The following is a 24,472-nucleotide window of genomic DNA, read 5'->3' on the forward strand; positions in this document are numbered from 1 at the left end:
TCCTTAGGCAGGTTTTGAGTTAACCAAGCTATAGGAGAAGATTTCACAGTCAGGAAGAACTCACTGCATTTAACCAGACTCTTTTCTACAAAACTAACAGAGTCATAAAATCAGCCAGGTTGGAAGAGACCTGCAAGCTCAGCCAGGCCAATCTAGCACCCAGCCCTCAACAATCAACCAGACCATGGCACTAAGTGCCTCAGCCAGGCTTGGCTTCAACACCTCCAGGCACAGCAACTCCACCACCTCCCTGGGCAGCCCATTCCAATGCCAATCACTCTCTCTGCCAAAAACTTCCTCCTAACATCCAGCACAGACCTCCCCTGGCACAGCTTGAGACTGTGTCCCCTTGTTCTGTTGCTGCTTGCCTGGCAGAAGAGACCAACTCCACCTGGCTACAGCCTCCCTTCAGGTAGTTGTAGACAGCAATGAGCTCTGCCCTGAGCCTCCTCTTCTGCAGGCTGCACACCCCCAGCTCCCTCAGCCTCTCCTCACAGGGCTGTGCTCCAGGCCCCTCACCAGCCTTGCTGCCCTTCTCTGGACACCTTCCAGCACCTCAACATCTCTCTTGAATTGAGGAGCCCCGAACTGGACACAGCACTCAAGGTGTGGCCTGAGCAGTGCTGAGTACAGGGGCAGAAGAACCTCCCTTGTCCTGCTGGGACACTAATCCTCACCAAACCCAGAACTGCCTATTCATACAGACTCGTTCTCTGACTCCTCACACGCTTCACAGACAATGCCTGTCACAGTTCTGAATGAAGCTCCATAGCCAAACCCACCACAAGTTCAAGCCACAGCAGGCTTGCTTATTAAAAGGAGTACAAATCAATAGGGCTCAAAAAGTGGGTCAAAAGCACTCATCAACATTCATTCCAACATAACCCAATCAAGTGCACAAAAGTAATTTTTCCTCCCCAAATGCATACTTAGGAATGCAAACTCCATGTAGAGACAAATGAAACTTAAGAGCAAGCAGCATGACAACATCACCTGGGAACATTACTCAGGCTTCAATACTTAAAGGACATGTTTTTATGCCCCTCTTAGCACATTAAGTTTTTGTCTAAACTGTATTAACAGGGCACCAGTTAGAGACCTGCCAACTGAGCTGGCATACAAACAGTGCAGCTTGCAACTGTGCAAACATATTCATTTGAGAGGAAAACTTTGTTTTTACCTGCACAGATCTAATGTGTTCAGTTATCATAGAATCAAGCAGGTTGGAAGGGACCTACAAGCTACAAAACTAACAGAGTCATAAAATCAGCCAGGTTGGAAGAGACCTGCAAGCTCATCCAGTCCAACCTAGCACCCAGCCCTAGCCACTCAACCAGACCATGGCACTAAGTGCCTCAGCCAGCCTTGGCTTCAATACCTTCAGGGATGGCGACTCCACCACCTCCCTGGGCAGCCCATTCCAATGCCAATCACTCTCTCTGCCAACAACTTCCTCCTAACATCCAGCACAGACCTCCCCTGGCACAAATTGAGGCTGTGTCCCCTTGTTCTGGTGCTGATGGCCTGGCAGCAGAGCCCAACCCCACCTGGCTACAGCCTCCCTTCAGGTAGTTGTAGACAGCAATGAGCTCTGCCCTGAGCCTCCTCTTCTGCAGGCTGCACACCCCCAGCTCCCTCAGCCTCTCCTCACTGGGCTGTGCTCCAGGCCCCTCACCAGCTTTGTTGCCCTTCTCTGGACACCTTCCAGCACCTCACCATCTCTCTTGAATTGAGGAGCCCAGAACTGGACACAGCACTCAAGGTGTGGCCTGATAAGTGTCGAGTTCTGGCTGGAAGACCTCTACACTCCAGGCCAAATGCACTCTCTATAAAATGTCCACTTTTCAGAGACCACAGTGATGTGATTTTTTTAATCACAGTCAAATTGAGATTAAAATAACTTTGAGTCCCTTGGCCCATATCAAGTTTGCTTCTTGGCTCTCTTAAAAGCTCCTGTGCAGCAGTTCAAAACAGGTCTAGGAGCCACTTTAATTCTTTCCCTACATGTCACTTCTAACTGGGTTGTGTCAGAGCTGTACAGGGGACACTTCAACTCTATTTCTTAATTCCACACATACACTTGCTACTTCTGGAACCAGGTAGAGAGGACCTGGCAGGAGCAAGGAAACCTGAAGCACTGCACTGGTGATACAGTGTCTGTGCAAATACTTCCCCTGGAGCCTACAGAGAATAAACAGACTTTGCCTTCTGTGCAGCCAGTTCAAAGCAACACCACCTGCCTAGAGCAGAGAGAGATGGGTGCTAGCACAACAAAGTACTAGAACCACAGAGTCAGTCAGGGTTGGAAGGGACCACAAGGGTCACCCAGTTCCAAGTCCCCTGCCATGGGTAGGGACACTCCACCCTAGATCAGCCTGCCCACAGTCTCAGCCAGCCTGGAGCTGTTCAAGGCAGGACTGGACGTGGCACTTGGTGCCATGGTCTGGCCTTGAGCTCTGTGGTAAAGGGTTGGACTTAATGATCTGTGAGGTCTCTTCCAACCTTGATAATGCTGTGATACTGTGATACCTCCAGCCATGGGGCCTCAACCACCTCCCTGGGCAACCCATTCCAGCCTCTCACCACTCTCCTGCTCAACAACTTCCTCCTAACGGCCACTCTGACTCTCCCCACCTCCAGCTTTGCTCCATTCCCCCCAGTCCTGTCACTCCCTGACAGCCTAAAAAGTCCCTCCCCAGCTTTTCTGTAGCCCCCTTCAGATACAGGAAGGCCACAAGAAGGTCACCTGCTGACTGGCTTGACTGTAAACACAGCATCTTGCCCTAAAGGCACCAAAATGCTGACAAATGCACTGCCTTTCCCTAGCTCATTAGCTGAGTTGCCCACTGCTTTGGAAGAAAAAAACACTTTGTGAATGTGCAGAGAGAGAAGGAGGTTGATTAGTATGCATCACATGCCTCGTTGAGATTCATATCCTATTTCCAGTGGAACAATTTAAGCCATTTCTGAAGTCTCTACAGCTCTGTGACACTTCCAAAACAAAACTTAGTCTCACAGACTGCCACAGAAGCTTTTGGCACTGTTCTGAAAAGTAAGTTTCTTATAAACAGTCTCCCTTCAAAATAATCTTGGTATCTATACACAGAAATTAGAAGGGAGCCACTACAAATGAGCAAAACTAACAGGTTATTAAAGCCAGACAGAAATTCATCCAGTTAAAATAGTAATTCTTAATGGGCAGTGTGCTGGTTTGAGCCTGGCTGGGATATTCTGCTGAGAAGAATTAGCTGACAGGCTGTGAAAAGGAAATGATGGTGATGGCTGCTGCACTCATAGGCTTGCTGAGATGGGTAAGAAGAAGAACACTCATAGGCTCTGGTTGCCTGCATTTCCCTCCCTAACCTGCTGTCTGTGTGACTAATCCTTCTGCTTCCTAACCCCCTGGCTGACTTTCCAGACTCACCTTGAACGTAAGGCAAAGTCTGGGGTAAGGTAGAGGAGTGGGAAGGAGGTGGAAGGGTGGTTGGGAGCCCCTCCTGGGGACTCTGGTTTCTGGGAGGGCTGCTGTGTTTCTGGATTACTTTTTAAGCAGCACTACAGGCTGGGGACTGAGTGGCTGTAAAGCAGCCAGGAGGAAAGGGACCTGGGAGTACTGGTAGAGAGTAGCTGAAGATGAGGCAGCAGTGTGCCCAGGTGGCCAAGAGAGCCAATGGCATCCTGGCCTGCATCAGGAGCAGTGTGGCCAGCAGAATATGGGAGGTTATTCTGCCCCTGTGCTCAGCACTGCTCAGGCCACAGCTTGAGTACTGTGTCCAGTTTTAGTCCCCTCAATTAAAGAGAGATGTTGAGGTGCTGGAAGGTGTCCAGAGAAGGGCAACAAAGCTGGAGCACAGCCCTGTGAGGAGAGGGTGAGGGAGCTGGGGTTGTTTAGCCTAGAGAAGAGGAGGCTCAGGGCAGACATCATTGTTGTCTACAACTACTTGAAGGGACATTGTAGCCAGGTGGGGTTGGTCTCTTCTGCCAGGCAAGCAGCAATAGAACAAGGGGACACAGTTTCAAGTTGTGCCAGGGGAGGTCTAGGCTGGATGTTAGGAGAAAGTTGTTGTCAGAGAGAGTGACTGGCATTGGAATGGGCTGCCCAGGGAGGTGGTGGAGTCACCATCCCTGGAGGTGTTGAAGCAAAGCCTGGCAGAGGCACTTAGTGCCATGGTCTGGTTGACTGGACAGGGCTGGTGCTAGGTTGGACTGGCTGAGCTTGGAGGTCTCTTCCAACCTGGTGAATTCTATGATTCTTTCTGTCTCTAGCTGTAGATACTGTAAATACCTGCTTGTGTATTGTGCTGAGCTCTAAGTATAAAACTTTGTTCTATTTTCCATCTCAGCTGAGTCTAGTCTGGGTGATTTTCTTAAGGAGGGTGGTGGAGGGGTGGGTAACTGGCTTCTATAAAGCTCTGAAGTCATAATGAGCACAGGAAATACCAGAAATAACAAATTACCTTGGTTTTGGACACAAAATTAAGGACAAAGACAGTATGAGATAGCAGGGAAATGCCAAAAGAAAAGGAACAGTTAATATCGAGGGATGAATATAGGCTGGACCTTCCCAGACATGTTCAGTAGGGCACAACTACAGATTTTATAGTGCAGTAAGTTTCTGAAGTAACTCAGTGTTCTGTAAAATTTGCCAATGGAATGGGCTGCCCAGGGGGGTGGTGGAGTTGCTGTCCCTGGAGGTGTGCAAGCAAAGCCTGGACCAGGCACTCAATGCCATGGTCTGCTTGACTGGCTAGGGCTGGGTGCTAGGTTGGACTGGCTGAGCTTGGAGGTCTCTTCCAACCTGCTTGGTTCTATGATTCTTTGAAAAGAGAGCTAGGCAAAAAAAATCCAGAGGGAAGAAATCCACAAACTCGTAACTAAAAACAATGTTAAGTTTCTCTTAGTGTCAACTTCAGAGTAACTTCCTTTTTCTTTTTCTGTTTTCTGCAAAGGCAGCAGCACAAAGATCCCTACACAAATTACCAAGTCCTGTGACCTAGAATCATAGAATCAGTCAGGGTTGGAAGGGGTCACAAGGAGCAGCCAGTTCCAACCCCCCTGCCATGCCCAGGGACACCCTACCCTAGAGCAGGCTGCACACAGCCTCAGCCAGCCTGGCCTCAAACACCTCCAGCCATGGGGCCTCAACCACCTCCCTGGGCAACCCATTCCAGCCTCTCACCACTCTCCTGCTCAACAACTTCCTCCTCACAGCCAGCCTGAACCTCCCCACCTCCAGCTTTGTTCCATTTCCCCCAGTCCTGTCACTCCCTCAGTGCCCAAGAAGTCCCTCCCCAGCTTTTTTGGAGGCACTTTTCAGATACTGGAAGGCCACAAGAAGATCACCTGGGAGCCTCCTCTTCTCCAGCCTCAACAGCCTCAACTCTTTCAGTCTGTGCTCACAGCAGAGCTGCTGCAGCCTCTGAGCATCCTCCTGGCCCTTCTCTGGACATGCTCCAGCATCCCCACATCCTTCTTGTAACAAGGGCTCCAGAACTGGATGCAGTAAGTACTTACCTCAGTAATAACTTTACTTAGCAGCCAGACAGCTCTAATGTACAGTAAGAAAACCACATAAATAACTCAATCCAGTCACAGAAGGAGGCTCTTCTGCTCCTTTCACCTGCTCTTCACATCTTATCAGAATTAAAACAGGCAAGGGGAACCAAATTCTGAAGTGCTGGCAGGCAGATATTTCACTCAGCAGGTCTTATTTATTTGGGGATCTAAATATAACAGAGGCTAAGAAACATCTGTTTGAACGAGCCTGCATCCTGTACTACCTCTTCCCAGAGTGCTTGGGAGCATGCCATTAATCACTCAGAGGGTATTAGTTTAATTGTCTGCAACATCCTGGAAGTTTCAGTGTTTCCATCAGGAGTCTCTTTCCACTTCAGTGTCGTTCCTGCGATCTCCTGAAAGACTGCAGCTAAATAAAACCTTAGAGTAAATATCTTCCCAAGTACACAAAGTGATTTTATTACAGTAAAACATCCACTCTGCTCCCATCATTTAGTTCCCTTTCAATTACTGTAATAATGGCTTTTGGATCTGCTGTCAGTCTCTTCAGCAGGGTAAGGCACAGAAAGGCACATGGTTTCTGCAGGTCAAAATGACCAACTCATTCCAGCCCTGCCCCTCATCACAGTGTTGGAATATGTATCCTACTACAGAGATAGTTACTGAAGGAGCTGGTATTCATATAAGACCAAATGTTGCAACTCTATTCCCCAACAACTGTATCTGGGCACCAGAAGTGCCTGATGTGTGTGTGTCTATAGAATCATAGAACCACAGCCAGGTTGGAAGAGGCCTCCAAGCTCAGCCAGTCCAACCTAGCACCCAGCCCTAGCCAGTCAACCAGACCATGGCACTAAGTGCCTCAGTCAGGCTTTGCTTCAACACCTTCAGGGATGGTGACTCCACCACCTCCCTGGGCAGCCCATTCCAATGCCAATCACTCTCTCTGACAACAACTTCCTCCTAACATCCAGCCTAGACCTGCCCTGGCACAGCTTGAGGCTGTGTCCCCTTGTTCTGTTGCTGCTTGCCTGGCAGAAGAGACCAACCCCACCTGGCTACAGCTTCCTTCAGGTAGCTGGAGGCAGCAATGATGTCTGCCCTGAGCCTCCTCTTCTGCAGGCTGCACACCCCCAGCTCCCTCAGCCTCTCCTCACAGCGTTGTGCTCCAGGCCCCTCACCAGCTTCATTGCCCTTCTCTGGACATGTTCCAGGATCTCAACTTCTCTCTTGAGGAGCCCAGAACTGGACACAGCACTCAAGGTATGGCTTGAGCAGTGCTGAGTACAAGGGAAGAATAACCTCCCTTGTCCTGCTGGCCACACTGCTCCTGATGCAGGCCAGGATGCCATTGGCTCTCTTGGCCACCTGGGCACACTGCTGGCTCATCTTCAGCCTACTCTCTGTCAGTACCCCAAGGTCCCTTTCCTCCTGGCTGCTCTCAGCCACTCTGTGCCCAGCCTGTAGTGCTGCTTGGGGTTGTTGTGGCCAAAGTGCAGAATCCTGCACTTGGCCTTGTTCAATCTCATCCCATTGGCCTCTGCCCACCCATCCAGCCTGGCCAGGTCCCTCTGCAGGGCTCTGCTCCCCTCCAACGGCTCCACAGCTGCTCCTAGCTTGGTGTCATCTGCAAACTTACTGATGCTGGACTCAATCCCCTCATCCAGACCATCAATAAAGATATTGACCAGGACTGTGCCCAGCACTGATCCCTGGGGCACACCACCAGTGACAGCTGCCACCTGCATGTGGCACCATTCACCACCACTCCCTGGGCCCTGCCTTCCAGCCAGTTCTTAACCCAGCACAGAGAGAATCTGTCCAAGCCATGAGCTGCCAGCTGTGCCAGGAGCTTCCTGTGGCAGACAGTGTCAAAGGCTTTGCTGAAGTCCAGGCAGTCCATAGCCTGCCCCACATTCACCAGGCAGGGAATCTGATCATAAAATGAAATCAGGTTGATCAGGCAGGACCTGCTCTTCCTAAACCCGTGCTGGCTGGGCCTGAGCTCTTGGCCTATCTGTAAGCCCTGTAAGAACATGGAGCAGACAAGATCTGAGTCCTTCTAAAAAAAACAAGACATTAATCCTCCTGGAGTCCTGCTAGATCACTGAGCCACAACACACATTAGTGTTCTGCCACTGAACGTGTACCTCCTAGTTCAGCTTTAAAGCCTGCCCTCACTGACTTCCAGACTCAGGATGAGCAGTGTGTTGAGTGCTGACCAGGGACTGCACAGGGTGTAATTTGCCAGATCCACCACTTTGAGTACTGCTGTGCTATAAAAGGAATTAGTTAGAGATGCACAAAAGCCCACACTTAACAGTGAGGTCATCCAAAAGCTGCTCTGCTGCCTGCAAAGAACACGCAGAGGAGAGCGAAGTCTTATCCCAACACTCAAATACAACCTCTAGAGCACCAACACAGGCTCCAACTCTCAGGAGTAACAGTGACCTGCTCTGAGTCACAACAGAATTAACTGCATTCAGTCATCTTCTCAGCTTGGTCTCTTCTAAGTAATGGCACTTTCTGAAACCAATAACATGTTTTCATAGGCATTGTCTGCTCCTAGCAGTGCTAAGTCCCAGCGTTAGCACCAAAGGCTGAGATGCAGACCAAGGTCACTGCTAAACCTTGTGCTCCACACTGAGGGTGCAGAAACTGAAGGGCTGCACCTGCAGGGACAAGCAGACATCGAATAACAGTCAGTCACGTTGGAAGGGACCACAAGGATCAGCCAGTTCCAACACCCCTGCCATGCCCAGGGACACCCTACCCTAGAGCAGGCTGCACACAGCCTCAGCCAGCCTGGCCTTAAACACCTCCAGCCATGGGGCCTCAACCACCTCCCTGGGAAACCCATTCCAGCCTCTCACCACTCTCATGCTCAACAACTTCCTCCTCACATCCACTCTGAACCTCCCCACCTCCAGCTTTGCTCCATTCCCCCCAGTCCTGGCACTCCCTGAGAGCCTAAAAAGTCCCTCCCCAGCTTTTTTGGAGGCCCCCTTCAGATCCTGGAAGGCCACAAGAAGGTCACCTGGGAGCCTCCTCTTCTCCAGCCTCAACAGCCCGAACTCTTCCAGCCTGTGCTCACAGCAGAGCTGCTGCAGCCCTCTGAGCATCCTTGTAGCCCATCTCTGGACACACTCCAGCATCTCCACATCCCTCTTGTAATGGGTTCCAGAACTGGATGCAGTACTCCAGCTGGGATCTCAGCAGAGCAGAGGGGGAGAATCACCTCCCTCAGCCTGATGGCCACACTTCTCCTGCTGCAGCCCAGGCTCTGGTTGGCCCTGTGGGCTGCAAGTGCACACTGCACTTTAGAAGGTGTTAGGTGATAGGTCTGACTCAATGATCTCAGAGGTTTTTTCCATCCTGGCCAGTTCTGTGATTCTGTGGTTCTATTGTTTTTATTAAAGCAATTCTAGTTTTCTTTTCCAATTCTTAAGTCCTTCTCACTTATTCCCTTTCACTTTCCCTTTGGGAAGGGAGAGAGATTAAAACAGAGCTTCTGTCACTCACTTCATGGCCAGATCAGCTGTAACCTTTTACAGAGGAGGTGGTCTGCCACCTCAGTGTCCACCCTGGGGTGAAACAAATGGAAAGCTTTGTGGATGGGCACCCTTCCATCTATCACAATGCACAGGAGGGCCTACTTCTGACAGTGAGTTGTGAAACAAAGCAAGACTATAATCAACAAGACTCTCTGAATCAAACTCACATGCCTCACAGCTGAAAGAATAGGCAGCATTAGAGCTGCCAGAGCAAGGCCTTCTCAGCCTTTCCATGCACTGCCACCCTCAAAACAACACCACCTTCCTTCAGCAGCTTCCACAGACTGCTGTGTCATGACTTTTGCTCTGGGACTTTTGTATTGGAAATCTTAGCCAGTTCCACTTCCTTTTTCTTTGTTTCAACATCAGTCTATGCTGGTGCAAAGTTTAGTTTGAGCAAGTTAAAAAAAACATACCTGTTTATACCCAAAAAGCAGTCCAAGTTATTTTTTAACCAACTTGTCAGAATACACACAACAGGTTATGTGCAAAAAGCCAACAGGCTCCTAAGAGATGCTTCTCTTCCATGCACAGTCAGCCTGATCTGTATTCCCACACTTGACTCCAGTTAGGAAAGTATCTGTAGCTCTGCTTTAGTACTACTACAAACACCTGGCTTGGCCAGGGTCTCAGTCTTCTCACTCAGAGATGCTGAGGGAGCCTTTTCAGAGTGTGCATATGTGTCTGCATGGAAGAATTACAATTCAGACCAAAGTCCTGTTCATCTCTACCTAGGGATGAATTTCACATGGAAGATTATTATCACAGAACCATAGAATCAAGCAGGTTGGAAGAGACTTCCAAGATCATCCAGTCCAACCTAGCACCCAGCCCTAGCCAATCAACCAGACCATGGCACTAAGTGCCTCAGCCAGGCTTTGCTTCAACACCTCCAGGGACAGCAACTCCACCACCTCCCTGGGCAGCCCATTCCAATGCCAATCACTCTCTCTGACAACAACTTCCTCCTAACATCCAGCCTAGACCTCCCCTGGCACAAATTGAGGCTCTGTCCCCTTGTTCTGTTGCTGGTTGCCTGGGAGAAGAGACCAACCCCACCTGGCTACAGCCTCCCTTCGAGTAGTTGTAGACAGCAATGAGCTCTGCCCTGAGCCTCCTCTTCTGCAGGCTGCACACTCCCAGCTCCCTCAGCCTCTCCTCATAGGGTTTGTGTTCCAGGCCTCTCACCAGCTTTGTCACCCTTCTCTGGACACAAAATTCAAACAGCACAAGCCAGCTTTCAGCTTGCTTCCTCCTTTGCCCCTTAACCACAGAACTAGACTACTAAATGTGAGCCATCTGCCTTACCCATCGGAATTAAAAGTAGGCAAGCAAATACATACAAATATAACCTTGCTCCCACAACTGAGTCCCCTTTCCATTTTTCCTTCCTTTTTTAGGTATAAAGCTCAGTCACACTACAAAACCAAAAAAATCATCAGGGTCTGTGTATCAGCCACAGTACCTTTTTCCCCCCAGAGTCCAGGCTGCAGAGAAGCTGCTGTCATAAAAGCTGCACACACTTAAAGGGACACAATAACATCCATTTTCTCAGAGGCATAAATCAAGGCATAAAATATGTGGATTTTTTTTAGCATCCTCCCTCCCCCCCAAAAAAACACCCCAGCCCCCCCTGCCCTCATTAACCAGGGGGGAGCCTGCAGAAGAGGAGGCTCAGAGCAGATCTCATTGCTGTCTACAACTACCTGAAGGGAAGTTGTAGCCAGGTGGGGTTGGTCTCTTCTGCCAGGCAAGCAGCAACAGAACAAGGGGACACAGTCTCAAGCTGTGCCAAGGGAGGTCTAGGCTGGATGTTAGGAGGAAGTTGTTGTCAGAGAGAGTGACTGGCATTGGAATGGGCTGCCCAGGGAGGTGGTGGAGTTGCTGTCCCTGGAGGTGTTCAAGCAAAGCCTGGATGGGGCACTTAGTGCCATGGTCTGGTTGATTGGCCAGGACTGGGTGCTAGGTTGGACTGGCTGAGCTTGGAGGTCTCATCCAACCTGGTTGATTCTATGAGTCTATGAAATAGCCCCATAATAATAGCCTATGACACAGCATTTATGTGTTTGTTTAAACAAGCAAAGTTCTGGGAGAATACTGACAAGTGTCATGGGTTACTGATGTGCTTTCTGAAACAAACACATACTGATGGGTGAGCTACTCATGTCCAGAGCTAAAAAGTAATTCAGATTCTGACTTCCTTCAAAGATCAACTACCTTATGCACCTGCTCCAAGTGCAAAACAGGTGTTTCACATAGAAAAACCTCCCATCCTTACCCTCAACAACGTTTTGCTGAACAAACTACTTTGAATACTACACTTCCTCACCAAACAGACTGCTTCTTTATGGAGGATGAAGTGAAGCAAGACATAATCTCAAATGCTACAATCCAGGAGCCTTTTATATTTTCACCTGGTAGGAACAAAGACATTTAACAGGAGCTCTACACAGAAAACTAGTAATTTATAGTTGTCAGAATTTGCCACTGCCTTTGACCAAAACCCCCTACTGAAGTTCTTATTCTTGCTCTAGCTCTCCTGTGCAGCAGGATTTCTTAAGTAGGCTCATGCTTCTAACACACATTTCAGTCTCCTAGATCATCATGAGGTTGGTCCCTTCTGCCAGGCAACCAGCAACAGAACAAGGGGACACAGTCTCAAGTTGTGCCAGGGCAGGTCTAGGCTGGATGTTAGGAGGAAGTTCTTCCCAGAGAGAGTGATTGGCATTGGAATGGGCTACCCAGGGAGGTGGTGGAGTCACCATCCCTGGAGGTGTTGAAGCCAAGCCTGGATGAGGTCTGGTTGATTGGCTAGGGCTGGGTGCTAGGTTGGCCTGGATGATCTTGGAGGTCTCTTCCAACCTGCTTGATTCTATGATTCTCTACGATTCTGTGTCAGCCTAACCATGTGCCTGACAACTCAGTTAACTGCACTGAGAGAGATCTGGTTAGATGAAAAAAACAAACCAAAAGCACACAGTATCTCTGCCCTCAATGCTCACTTTTAGCTGTATAACCACACCAAAAGCACACAGTATCTCTGTCCTCAATGCTCGCTTTTAGCTGTATAACCACACCAAAAGCACACAGTATCTCTGCCCTCAATGCTCGCTTTTAGCTGTATCAGCTCCCTCATCTGACTCATCCTCCCTGGGACAGAACAAGTATGTGCACTTGCAGAAGAGAGGTGGAAGCTGCTTGTGAAAGTAAAAACAGGAAAAGAAACAAATAAAATTCATAATTGAAACTGTCAACCTAACTCCACCTCTGGATTCACAAAGCAATACAAACAAAACCCCATCACACCATCAAAGGTTTCACAGCTTCCTATGAGATGTTTTAACAATGAAAGTATCATGGGACCCAAATTGGTGTTAAAGGTTCAATTTAGCACCACAACAGAGCAACAGGCTCACCTCTTTAACGTGAGTGTGAAAGGACACAGACATGTCCAGCAGGATCTTGCGCTGCTCCACGCGCCTCACAAAGTCCTGTATCCGGTCCTCCAGCTGATGGGCAGCTTGATAGATCTCCTCTGGGTCACACTCCCCAGTCTGAGCCAGCTGTTCAGCTGCTTCTAGCAGCTTATCTGCGTTGGTGTATGTGTTCTGTAGAGAATAAGTTGGTTAACAAGATTAAACGACAGAAAATTCAGTCAGGATACTCTAAATTCACTCCATTAATGAAAACAAAAGGACAGTGAGAGGTTGGACTCAAGGATCTTAGAGGTCTTCTCCAACCTGGTTAATTCTGTGACAAAATGATCCTTGGAATGTGCTTGAAAACAAAAGGACAGTGAGAGGTTGGACTCAAGGATCTCAGGTGTTCTCCAGCCTGGTTAATTCTGTGACAAAATGATCCTTGGAATGTGTTTGAAAACAAAAGGACAGTGAGAGGTTGGACTCAAGGATCTTAGAGGTCTTCTCCAACCTGGTTAATTCTGTGACAAAATGATCCTTGGAATGTGTTTGAAAACAAAAGGACAGTGAGAGGTTGGACTCAAGGATCTTGGAGGTCTTTTCCAACCTGGTTAATTCTGTGACAAAATGATCCTTGGAATGTGTTTGAAAACAAAAGGACAGTGAGAAGTTTGACTCCAGGATCTTAGAGGTCTTTTCAACCTGGTTAATTCTGTGACAAAATGATCCTTGGAATGTGTTTGAAAACAAAAGGACAGTGAGAGGTTGGACTCAGTGATCTCAGAGGTCTTCTCCAGCCTGGTTAATTCTGTGACAAAATGATCCTTGGAAAGTGTTTGAAAACAAAAGGACAGTGAGAGGTTGGACTCAAGGATCTTAGAGGTCTTCTCCAGCCTGGTTAATTCTGTGACAAAATGGTCCTTGGAATGTGTTTGAAAACAAAAGGACAGTGAGAGGTTGGACTCAAGGATCTTAGAGGTCTTCTCCAGCCTGGTTAATTCTGTGACAAAATGATCCTTGGAATGTGTTTGAAAACAAAAGGACAGTGAGAGGTTGGACTCGATGATCTTAGAGGTCTTTTCCAACCTGGTTAATTCTGTGACAAAATGATCCTTGGAATGTGTTTGAAAACAAAAGGACAGTGAGAGGTTGGACTCGATGATCTTAGAGGTCTTTTCCAACCTGGTTAATTCTGTGACAAAATGATCCTTGGAATGTGTTTGAAAACAAAAGGACAGTGAGAGGTTGGACTCAAGGACCTCAGAGGTCTTCTCCAACCTGGTTAATTCTGTGACAAAATGGTCCTGGGAATGTGTTTTTCTTCCTTTTTTTTTGGGGGGTAGTAGAATATAATCTTACTGAAGACTTTGTTGTATTTCTAGATACTTTTCCATTTGTGCTGGTTTGAGCCTAGCTGGGGTATTTTGGGTTGAAGAATTAGATGACAGGCAGTGAAAAGGAACAGTGGTGATGGCTGCTGCACTCATAGGCTTGCTGAGATGGATAAGAACAAAAATATAGATAAGGGAGTTGTTTGCTCTCTGTCTTTGGGGTTTGCACTTCTCACTAACCTAACCTGCTGTCTGTGTGACTAATTCTTCTGCTTCCTAACCCCACTGGCTGACCCTCCAAATTACCTTAAACTACTTAGAAATGATCACAAGACAAATACTGCTTCAAAAGGAGTTACAATTCCCAAACCTTCACAGCAGATATCTGCCTTATCAATCCAGAGAAGGGCGACGAGGCTGGGGAGAGGCCTTGAGCACAGCCCTACGAGGAGAGGCTGAGGGAGCTGGGATTGGTTAGCCTGGAGAAGAGGAGGCTCAGGGGAGACCTTATTGCTGTCTGCAACTACCTGAGGGGAGGTTGTGGCCAGGAGGAGGTTGCTCTCTTCTCTCAGGTGGCCAGCACCAGAACAAGAGGACACAGCCTCAGGCTGTGCCAGGGGAAATTTAGGCTGGAGGTGAGGAGAAAGTTCTTCCCTGAGAGAGTCATTGGACACTGGAATGGGCTGCCCGGGGAGGTGGTGGAGTCGCCGTCCCTGGAGCTGTTCAAGGCAGGACTGGACGTGGCACTTGGTGCCATGGTCTGGCCTTGAGCTCTGTGGTAAAGGGTTGGACTTGATGATCTGTGAGGTCTCTTCCAACCCTGGTGATACTGGGATACTGTGATAATAACCGCCTTCTGGAAGAGAAATCCCAGCAAACCACTACACTGTACTAACTACTGCCTTTCCCAGCTCTGCTTACTTCAGAACAATGCCTGCAGGAAAAGAGTAATCATGCAAAGGTTTGGAGGAAGTTGGTCCAAAGGGGCAGACATTATTTGGTTGGATTGGCTGATCCTGGTGGTCCTTTCCAACCACAGTGATTCCTAGTGATGAGATGTTGTGCTGAGGGATTTGGTTCAGTCAAGGGCTTGTCAGGGTGAAACTAATGACTGGACTCGAGGAGCCTGAAGGGCTTCTCCAAACTAAGACATTCTGTGATTCTGTGATTCACAAAACAGGTTAGGCAGAAAGAAGAGGAGTTCTCTCTGGAAGCTGCTTATGTCCTTTTCCTATATTGACAAAGGAGTTCTCACTGTGAGAAATTCAACACACAGCTTAGAAACAGATTAACATTTCCTCAGTGCATTCCCACTAGTCCATGCTGCCCAAATCCCATGTGAAAATAATCAGTCTGGTAAGAGCTTTTATAAGTCCTCTAGTTCATCCTTCCCTACCCAAGGCATAATCAACTACACTGGAGTCTTTATACAATCACAGAACCAGTCAGGCTTGGAAGGGACCACAAGGAGCAGCCAGTTCCAACACCCCTGCCATGGACAGGGACACCCTACCCTAGAGCAGGCTGCACACAGTCTCAGCCAGCCTGGCCTCAAACACCTCCAGCCATGGGGCCTCAACCACCTCCCTGGGCAACCCATTCCAGCCTCTCACCACTCTCATGCTCAACAACTTCCTCCTTATGCGCAGTTTCAATTTCCCCACCTCCAGCTTTGCTCCATTTCCCCAAGTCCTGTCACTCCCTGAGAGCCTAAAAAGTCCCTCCCCAGCTTTTTTGTAGGCCCTCTTCAGATACTGGAAGGCCACAAGAAGGTCACCTGGGAGCCTCCTCCAGACTAAACCAGCCCAGCTCCCTCAGCTGCTCCTCACAGGCCATGTTTGCCAGACCTCTCCCCAGCCTCGTTGCCCTTCTCTGCACCACTCCAGCACCTCAGTGTCACTCCTGTGCTGTGCTGACTCAAACTAGACACAGTACTCCAGGTGCAGGCTCACAAGTGCTGAGCACAGGGCATGAGCACCTCCCTGCTCCTGCTGACCACACCATTCCTGATGCAGGCCAGGATGCCACTGGCTCTCTTGGCCACCTGGGCACACTGCTGGCTCATGTTCAGGTGGGTATCAATCAGCACCCCCAGATCCCTCTCTGTCTGGCTGCTCTGCAGCCACTCCCACCCCAGCCTGTATCTCTGCATGGGGTTGCTGTGGCCAAAGTGCAGCACCCTGCACTTGGAGCTATTGAACCCCATCCCATTGGACTCTGCCCATCTGTGCAGGCGGTCAAGGTCCTGCTGCAGAGCCCTTCTGCCCTCCAACTCAGCAACAGTGTCCTCTTGTAACTGCTTCTTTTTCCCTCCCTCTGCCCAGCCATTCAGTGCCATAGCAGGAAGTTTTCAAGAATTTCCATGACAAGTCCATAGTCTTTCATGGGACTTTTTTACCTGGGCAACCTCTTCAAAGTCTTCATGACGTTTCTGCAGAGCTCTGGCTCGATGAAGGGACTTTCCCACTCCAGTGTGCTTGCTAAGAAAAGCTTCTCCATGGTTTTCAATCCAATCCAACACCTGTGGTACCAAAGAGACACAGAATGACTCAGTGGATGGACTGAATGTTGCAATAAAAATTCACCCCTTCAAGAAACTAAGAAGCTGTAAATGGACTGCTTACAGGAAACTGTACTCTCAATTTTAAACACAGTATTGATATTCATGAGATGGAATTAAGGAAAGAACAGTCTCAAGGCAGCTAAATCATCTGAATTAGGACTGTATATTCATTTTGAAGTCTATCAAGTACAACCCCATTTCCATACATCCATCAACACTAATCTGATCCAAGTGGCTAGACCCCTTGTGAAGATGTCTCTGTAACCATTTATGCCTTCATATGGCAATTTGCTGTGATGCAGCACTAATGGGACTTTGCACCCTCTCCAACAGTGCTGGTGAATCACAGGACCACAGGATATTAGGGGTGGGAAGGGACCCAAGGAGATCATCGAGTCCACCCCACCTGCCAGAGCAGGACCACACAACCCAGCACAGATCACAGAGGAACACATCCAGACAGGCCTTGAAAGGCTCCAGAGAAGGAGACTCCACAACCTCTCTGGGCAGCCTGTGCCAGGGCTCTGGGACCCTTACAGCAAAGAAGTTCCCCCTTGTGGTGAGGTGGAACCTCCTGTGCTGCAGCTTACCCCCATTGCTCCTTGTCCTGTCCCAGGGAGCAGTGAGCAGAGCCTGTCCCCTACTCCTGACCAGCCCTCAGATGTTTACAAACATGTATTAAATCTCCTCTCAGTCCTCTCTTCTTCAGACTAAGCAGCCCCAGGTCCTTCAGTCTCTCCTCATCAGGCAGTGCCCTCCAATCTCCCAGTCATAACACAGCAAAGTTTAATTTTAGATATTTAGATAAGAAGTTATTTCTACTGCATATTATGAAGATAAAATATACCATAGCAGAATTTCTAACTACCACAATAAAATTAAAATCACTGAAGGATGACAATGTCAGCACCTGAAAGGTTTTGTGCAAATTCTGGAGAAGTATTTCCTCAAAACATTAGACACAGGTATCTGTGCATTACAAATCTGACAGCTGAAAAAAATAAGGCACAAAAGACATTTTAAGGACACTGAAGCTTCTACCACGATGACTGGGCTGACACAGAATCAGAGAATCAACCAGGTTGGAAGAGAACTCCAATCTCATCCAGTCATAGCTATCACCCAGCCCTGTCCAATCAACCAGACCATGGCACTAAGTGCCTAATGCATAGAATCACAGAATCAACCAGGTTGGAAGAGACTTCCAAGCTCATCCAGTCCAACCTAGCACCCAGCCCTATCCAATCAACCAGACCATGGCACTAAGTGCCTCATCCATAGAATCACAGAATCAACCAGGTTGGAAGAGACCTCTAAGCTCATCCAGTCCAACCTAGCACCCAGCCCTGGCCAGTCAACCAGACCATGGCACTAAGTGCCTCATCCATAGAAACATTGAATCAGCCAGGTTGGAAGAGACCTCTAAGCACATCCAGTCCAACCTGCCGCCCAGCCCTGGCCAATCAATTACAACTACATGTAATTAGCTCCTGAGAGTTAACACAAAGGATTACTGCACTTGTACTAAGTTTCTGACGAGTGAATGAACAAAACTATCAGGTCTTCCTCCAAATCTTAGGCATATTTTAATCAAGTCATTAGCTACAATGCATACAGTATTTAATTCTTTGGAAGCTAACAAGAGGTTCATGAAAGCTGTTCAAAATTAAAGACAGCTGCACAGAAGCAGTCAGTTAACCACTTTAATGGCAGTGGTGGGGGATACTTTACCTAACATTTCTCTCCAGTGATCTTTTTTCTTGAAAACCTGAGAATTTTATTGAAAATACAACTGTCAGAAACCAGTATCTTATCCCTCCTTATCTACTAGTGTCCTTCAGAATCACAGAAGCAAGCAGGTTGGAAGAGAGCTCCAAGATGATCCAGCCCAACCTAGCACCCAGCCCTGTCCAATCAACTACACCCTGGCACAAAGTGCTTCATCCAGGCTTTGCTTTAACACCTTCTGGGGCGGCGACTACCTCCCTGGGCAGCCCATTCCACACCTATTCTTTCTTCCCAGTGCTTGTTTACCCTAAGAGACCAGTGCAATACTTAACCCCACTTATCTACCTGAATACATAAGTATGCATTTCAATCTACTGTATTTGAATAATGAAGATGAAGAATATGTAAATGAAGTTAACATCACTCAAGGCATAGCTACTGGATTTTCAAGCACACCAGTTATCTCAGCCTGTCAGCCAGCAAGTTACTGTTCCACTATTATACAGAAGTTATCCTCAGTAAAATAAGAATGTCTAGTCTTAAAAGAATCATAGAATCAACCAGGCTGGAAGAGACCTCCAAGATCAGCCAGTCCAACCTAGCACCCAGCCCTAGACAATCAACCAGACCATGGCACTAAGTGCCTCAGCCAGGCTTGGCTTGAACACCTCCAGGCACGGCGACTCCACCACCTCCCTGGGCAGCCCATTCCAATGCCAATCACTCTCTCTGACAACAACTTCCTAACAACATCCAGCACAGACCTCCTCCAGCACAACTTGAGACTGTGACCCCTTCTTCTGTTGCTGGTTGCCTGGAAGAAGAGACCAACCCCACCTGGCTACAGCCTCCCTTCAGGTACTTGTAGATAGCAATGAGCTCTGCCCTGAGCCTCCTCTTCTGCAGGCTGCACACCCCCAGCTCCCTCAGCCTCTCCTCACAGGGCTGTGCTCCAGGCCCCTCACCAGCCCTGTCGCCCTTCTCTGGACACCTTCCAGGATCTCAACATCTCTCTTGAATTGAGGAGCCCAGAACTGGACACAGTACTCAAGCTGTGGTCTGACCAGTGCTGAGTACAGGGGAAGAATAACCTCCCTTGTCCTACTGGCTACACTGTTCCTGATACTCCTGGCTCTCCTGGCCACCTGGGCACACTGCTGCCTCATTTTCAGCTACTCTCTACCAGTACCCACAGCTGGCTCCAGAACTGGATGCAGTACTCCAGGTGGGGAGAATCACTTCCCTCCACCTGCTGCCCACACTTCTCCTGATGCAGCCCAGGCTCTGCTTGGCTCTGCAGGCTGCAAGTGCACACTGCTGGCTCCTGCTGAGCTTCTTGTCCACCAGCACCCCCAAGTCCCTCTCCTCAGGGCTGCTCTCCAGCCACTCACTGCCCAGCCTGGAGTTGTGCTTGGCATTGCCTCCACCCAGATGCAGGACACTGCATTTGGTCTTGTTGAACCTCCTGAGGTTGGCATCTGCCCACCGCACCAGCCTGTCCAGGTCCTTCTGGATGCATCCCTGCCCTCCAGCCTCTCTGCTGCACCACATAGATTGGTGTGGACAGCAATCTTGCTGAGGCTGCACTCAGTGCCTCTGTCCATGGCACCCACAAAGATGCTGAACAAGACTGGTCCCAGGGCTGATCCCTGAGCGACTCCTTTTGATGCTTCAAGTACAGGATTTTATCTAGAATGTATCAGCTTCCATCAGAAGTTCAAAAAATAGCTATTTATACTCAAAAATATTTTTATCCTTATTTAAAGTAAATGAAAAAATACTTTCATAAAAAAATTGAAGCAGGGCAAACACACAAAAGAGAATTTCTAAGTGCAGCAGCCAACATCCTCTGATAACACACAGAACTTGGAAGCAATCCTATATACAACGTCCTTTAGAAGGGACACTGAGATGCTTGAGCGTGTCCAGAGAAGGGCGACGAGGCTGGGGAGAGGCCTTGAGCACAGCCCTACGAGGAGAGGCTGAGGGAGCTGGGATTGGTTAGCCTGGAGAAGAGGAGGCTCAGGGGTGACCTTATTGCTGTCTACAACTACCTGAGGGGTGGTTGTGGCCAGGAGGAGGTTGCTCTCTTCTCTCAGGTGGCCAGCACCAGAACAAGAGGACACAGCCTCAGGCTGTGCCAGGGGAGATTTAGGCTGGAGGTGAGGAGAAAGTTCTTCCCTGAGAGAGTCATTGGACACTGGAATGGGCTGCCCGGGGAGGTGGTGGAGTCGCCGTCCCTGGAGCTGTTCAAGGCAGGACTGGACGTGGCACTTGGTGCCATGGTCTGGCCTTGAGCTCTGTGGTAAAGGGTTGGACTTGATGATCTGTGAGGTCTCTTCCAACCCTGATGATACTGTGACACTGTGATACTGTGATACCTGCTGAACTGCTGAAAGAACACAAGGGTTAGCAACCAAAACCCACCTGTCCATGCAGCCAGCTTCAAATCACAGGCTGCCAGAGCATAAAGGCTTGTGCTCGGACAGCGTGGCAAAGAGCCTACCTGTTGGACATCCTGTTGAAAAACACAGAGTTGAAGCCGCTGGTGCAAGCGAACCTTTCGATGCTGCCAAATGTTTTCCAGCTGGCGCTGGTGGTGCAGCACTTCATGGATGACATCCAGGACATGGTGAACTGCTTTTGAGTAGTTGGCAGAAGCAGTGAGAGAATCAGAACTCCCAGGAGTCAGAGGTCTCTGAAGTTTGTCCAGCAGTGACTTCCCATCTTGGCTCACCTGATCAAAAAAAAGGACAAAGAATTAGTCTTAACTCACTTATGGCATCCTGGCCTGCATCAGGAACAGTGTGGCAAGTAGGACAAGGGAGGTTATTCTTCCCCTGTACTCAGCACTGGTCAGGCCACACCTTGAGTGCTGTGTCCAGTTCTGGGCCCCTCAATTCAAGAGAGATGTTGAGGTGCTGGAACATGTCCAGAGAAGGGCAACAAAGCTGGTGAGGGGCCTGGAGCACAAATCCTATGAGGAGAGGTTGAGGGAGCTGGGCCTGTTTAGCCTGGAGAAGAGGAGGCTCAGAGGTGATCTTATTACTGTCTACGACTACCTGAAGGGGACATTGTAGCCAGGTGGGGGTGGCCTCTTCTCCCAGGCAACCAGCAATAGAACAAGGGGACACAGTCTCAAGTTGTGCCATGGTAGGTCTAGGCTGGATGTTAGGAAGAAGTTGTTGGCAGAGAGAGTGATTGGCATTGCAATGGGCTGCCCAGGGAAGGTGGTGGAGGCACCGTCCCTGGGGGTCTTCAAGCAAAGCCTGTCTGAGGCACTTAGTGCCATGGTCTGGTTGACTGGCTAGGGCTGGGTGCTAGGTTGGACTGGATGATCTTGGAGGTCTCTTCCAACCTGCTTGATTCTATGACTCTATGATTCTATAATTTCATTCCCTAGCTTCCTTTCCTCGTTTTAGATGTCTTTAAGAGCTTAAAAGAGCTGGGGAGGGACTTTTTAGGCTATCAGGTAGTGACAGGACTGGCAAACATGACCTATGAGGAGCGGCTAAGGGAACTGGGGTTGTTTCATCTAGAGAAGAGGAGGCCTCCAGGTGACCTTCTTGTGGCATTCCAGGATCTGAAGCAGGCCTACTGTGCTAGTTTGAAGCTAGCTAGAATGTTTTGGTGAGAGGAACTAGATTACAGGCTGTGAAAGGAACACAATGGTGATGTCTACTCCCCTCAGTCCTGCTGAAGAAGAAAGGAAAACATTAGATAACACTCTCACCATTTTGACTCACTCTCTACCTTGGGCTTCTGACTGAGTTGCAGCTCCCTAACCTCACCTTCCACTCAGCTTTGCTTCTTAACCTCTGGCCAAACCTCCATTCTTCTTTAGGACTGGGGTAAGGGTGAGAGGGGCAGGGGGAAGGTGCAGGGGTGGTTGAGAGTCCCTCCTGGGGACTCAGGTCTCTGGGAGGGGAGTTGTGTTTCTGTATTACTTTTACCTTGTCTATTTCTGTCTATAACTGTATATACTGTAAATATCTGCTTGTATATTGTGCCAGCTGTAAATAAATAGCTTCATTTATATTCCCAGAGCTGTCTGAGTCCAGTCTGGGTGACTTCTAAAGTGTGGGGGGGGCAGGGAACACCCAAACCATCACACCTACAAAAACACTGCGGAGGGACTTTTTAGGCTCTGAGGGAGTGACAGGACTGGGGGGAATGGAGCAAAGCTGGAGTTGAGGAGGTTCAGACTGGATGTGAGGAGGTTCAGAGTGGATGTGAGGAGGAAGTTGTTGAGCATGAGAGTGGTGAGAGGCTGGAATGGGTTGCCCAGGGAGGTGGTTGAGGCTTCATGCCTGGAGGTGTTTATGGCCAGGCTGGATGAAACTCTGGTGTGTCCCTGTCCATGGCAGGGGGGTTTGAACTAGAAGATCCTTGTGGCCCCTTCCAACCCTGACTGATTCTAGACTCTATGATTTGCATTTCCAACTAATGCATTGCAGAACAAGCAATGCTGGTTCATAACCCAAACTTCACATCATCCCATTCTATCAAATCAGCAACCTAAGGAAACAAGCAAGACACTTGCCTCAGAATAAGCCAAGGTAATATGTTCATATATCCCTTGATGATGATGGATAGCATCTTCTAAATCCTGAAGTTCTGAAGGAAGCTCCACCTCGCCACAGGCTTTACACCACGAGTCCACATTGCTCATGTACTGCAACAGAGAGAAAACATTCTGCTTGATTATGAGCTCAATCAGTAAGTACACACACGTTGTAGTACACAAAAGGCCTAGCATCTGTGTGACAACTGTGGAAAAGGCTGACTTTTAAAGAGAAAAACAATGTATTTGTCACTCAAATGACCAAGAAGCAGCTTATATCAGATACTGACACAAATACTCTTTAACATCTTCATAGATGATCTGGATGAGGGCATGGAGTCAGACATCAGTAAGTGTGCAGATGACACCAAGCTGGGGGCAGATGTGGCTGGGTTGGAGGGCAGAAGGGCTCTGCAGCAGGACCTTGACCACCTGGACAGATGGGCAGAGTCCAAGGGGATGGCTTCAATAGCTCCAAGTGCAGGGTGCTGCACTTTGGCCACAGCAACCCCATGCAGAGATACAGGCTGGGGTCGGAGTGGCTGAGAGCAGCCAGACAGAGAGGGATCTGGGGGTGCTGATTGATACCTTCCTGAACATGAGCCAGCAGTGTGCCCAGGTGGCCAAGAGAGCCAGTGGCATCCTGGCCTGCATCAGGAATGGTGTGGTCAGCAGGAGCAGGGAGGTCATTTTGCCCCTGTACTCTGCACTGGTTAGACCACACCTTGAGTCCTGTGTTCAGTTCTGGGCCCCCCAGTTTAGGAGGGACATTGAGATGCTTGAGCGTGTCCAGAGAAGGGCAACGAGGCTGGGGAGAGGCCTTGAGCACAGCCCTACGAGGAGAGGCTGAGGGAGCTGGGACTGGTTAGCCTGGAGAAGAGGAGGCTCAGGGGAGACCTTATTGCTGTCTACAACTACCTGAGGGGTGGTTGTGGCCAGGAGGAGGTTGCTCTCTTCTCTCAGGTGGCCAGCACCAGAACAAGAGGACACAGCCTCAAGCTACACCAGGGGAAATTTAGGCTGGAGGTGAGGAGAAAGTTCTTCCCTGAGAGAGTCATTGGACACTGGAATGGGCTGCCCGGGGAGGTGGTGGAGTCGCCGTCCCTGGAGCTGTTCAAGGCAGGACTGGACGTGGCACTTGGTGCCATGGTCTGGCCTTGAGCTCTGTGGTAAAGGGTTGGACTTGATGATCTGTGAGGTCTCTTCCAACCTTGCTGACACTGTGCTACTCAAGTGTCACTGTATTTATGGTTTTAGTTCTATGGAACTCCTGCTGCTGCTCACAGACAGACAGGCTTAGTAGTGCACTGGCAGCCTTCGGAACCAATTGAAGTGCTGACAATACTGATGCTGCAAGTTGCACTCTCACTCCTTTTCTTGACATTGAAGGCTAAGAAGTTTACTTCAACCTGCACCTACCATGTCAGACACATGAAAGACAATTAGGGTTTTGTCTACACAGAGCTGGCAGCTGGTCAGAAATGCCATTCCTCAGAGCTTTGTGTTGGGACTGCTTCTGTTTAACATCTTTACTGATGATCTTGATGGAGATATAGAGTGTGTCATCAGTAAGTTTGCAGATGACACCAAGTTAGGTAGCAGTGTTGATCCTCAAGATGGTAGGGAGGCTCTACAGAGGGACTTGGATAGATTGGATCAATGGCCAACGTTAATGGCATGAGCTCCTGCAAGGCCAAGTGCCAGGTCCTGCACTTGGGTCACAACAACCCCAAGTAATGCTACAGGCTTGGGGAAGTGTGGCTGGAGAGCTGCCTGGCAGACAGGGACCTGGAGGG

The 24,472-nt window shown here is 49.1% G+C and overlaps 1 protein-coding gene across 4 annotated transcripts in view; it reads right to left on the minus strand.

Moving 5' to 3' along the window:
- TRIO (trio Rho guanine nucleotide exchange factor) overlaps positions 1–22,784 on the minus strand; it is a 244,562-nt gene extending 221,778 nt beyond the window's left edge. For all 4 annotated transcript variants that reach the window (XM_064160782.1, XM_064160786.1, XM_064160785.1 and 1 more), the window contains exons 1-4: positions 22,656–22,784; positions 20,619–20,849; positions 16,220–16,342; positions 12,488–12,679 (exon numbers count right to left, since the gene is read on the minus strand). In XM_064160782.1, the coding sequence (XP_064016852.1) occupies positions 12,488–12,679; positions 16,220–16,342; positions 20,619–20,849; positions 22,656–22,784 (675 nt within the window). The remainder of the gene's footprint in view (positions 1–12,487; positions 12,680–16,219; positions 16,343–20,618; positions 20,850–22,655) is intronic.
- Between the last annotated feature and the right edge of the window lie 1,688 nt (positions 22,785–24,472).

The sequence above is a fragment of the Pogoniulus pusillus genome, chromosome 21 (assembly GCF_015220805.1).
Source record: "Pogoniulus pusillus isolate bPogPus1 chromosome 21, bPogPus1.pri, whole genome shotgun sequence".
NCBI classification, from domain to species: Eukaryota; Metazoa; Chordata; class Aves; order Piciformes; family Lybiidae; genus Pogoniulus; species Pogoniulus pusillus.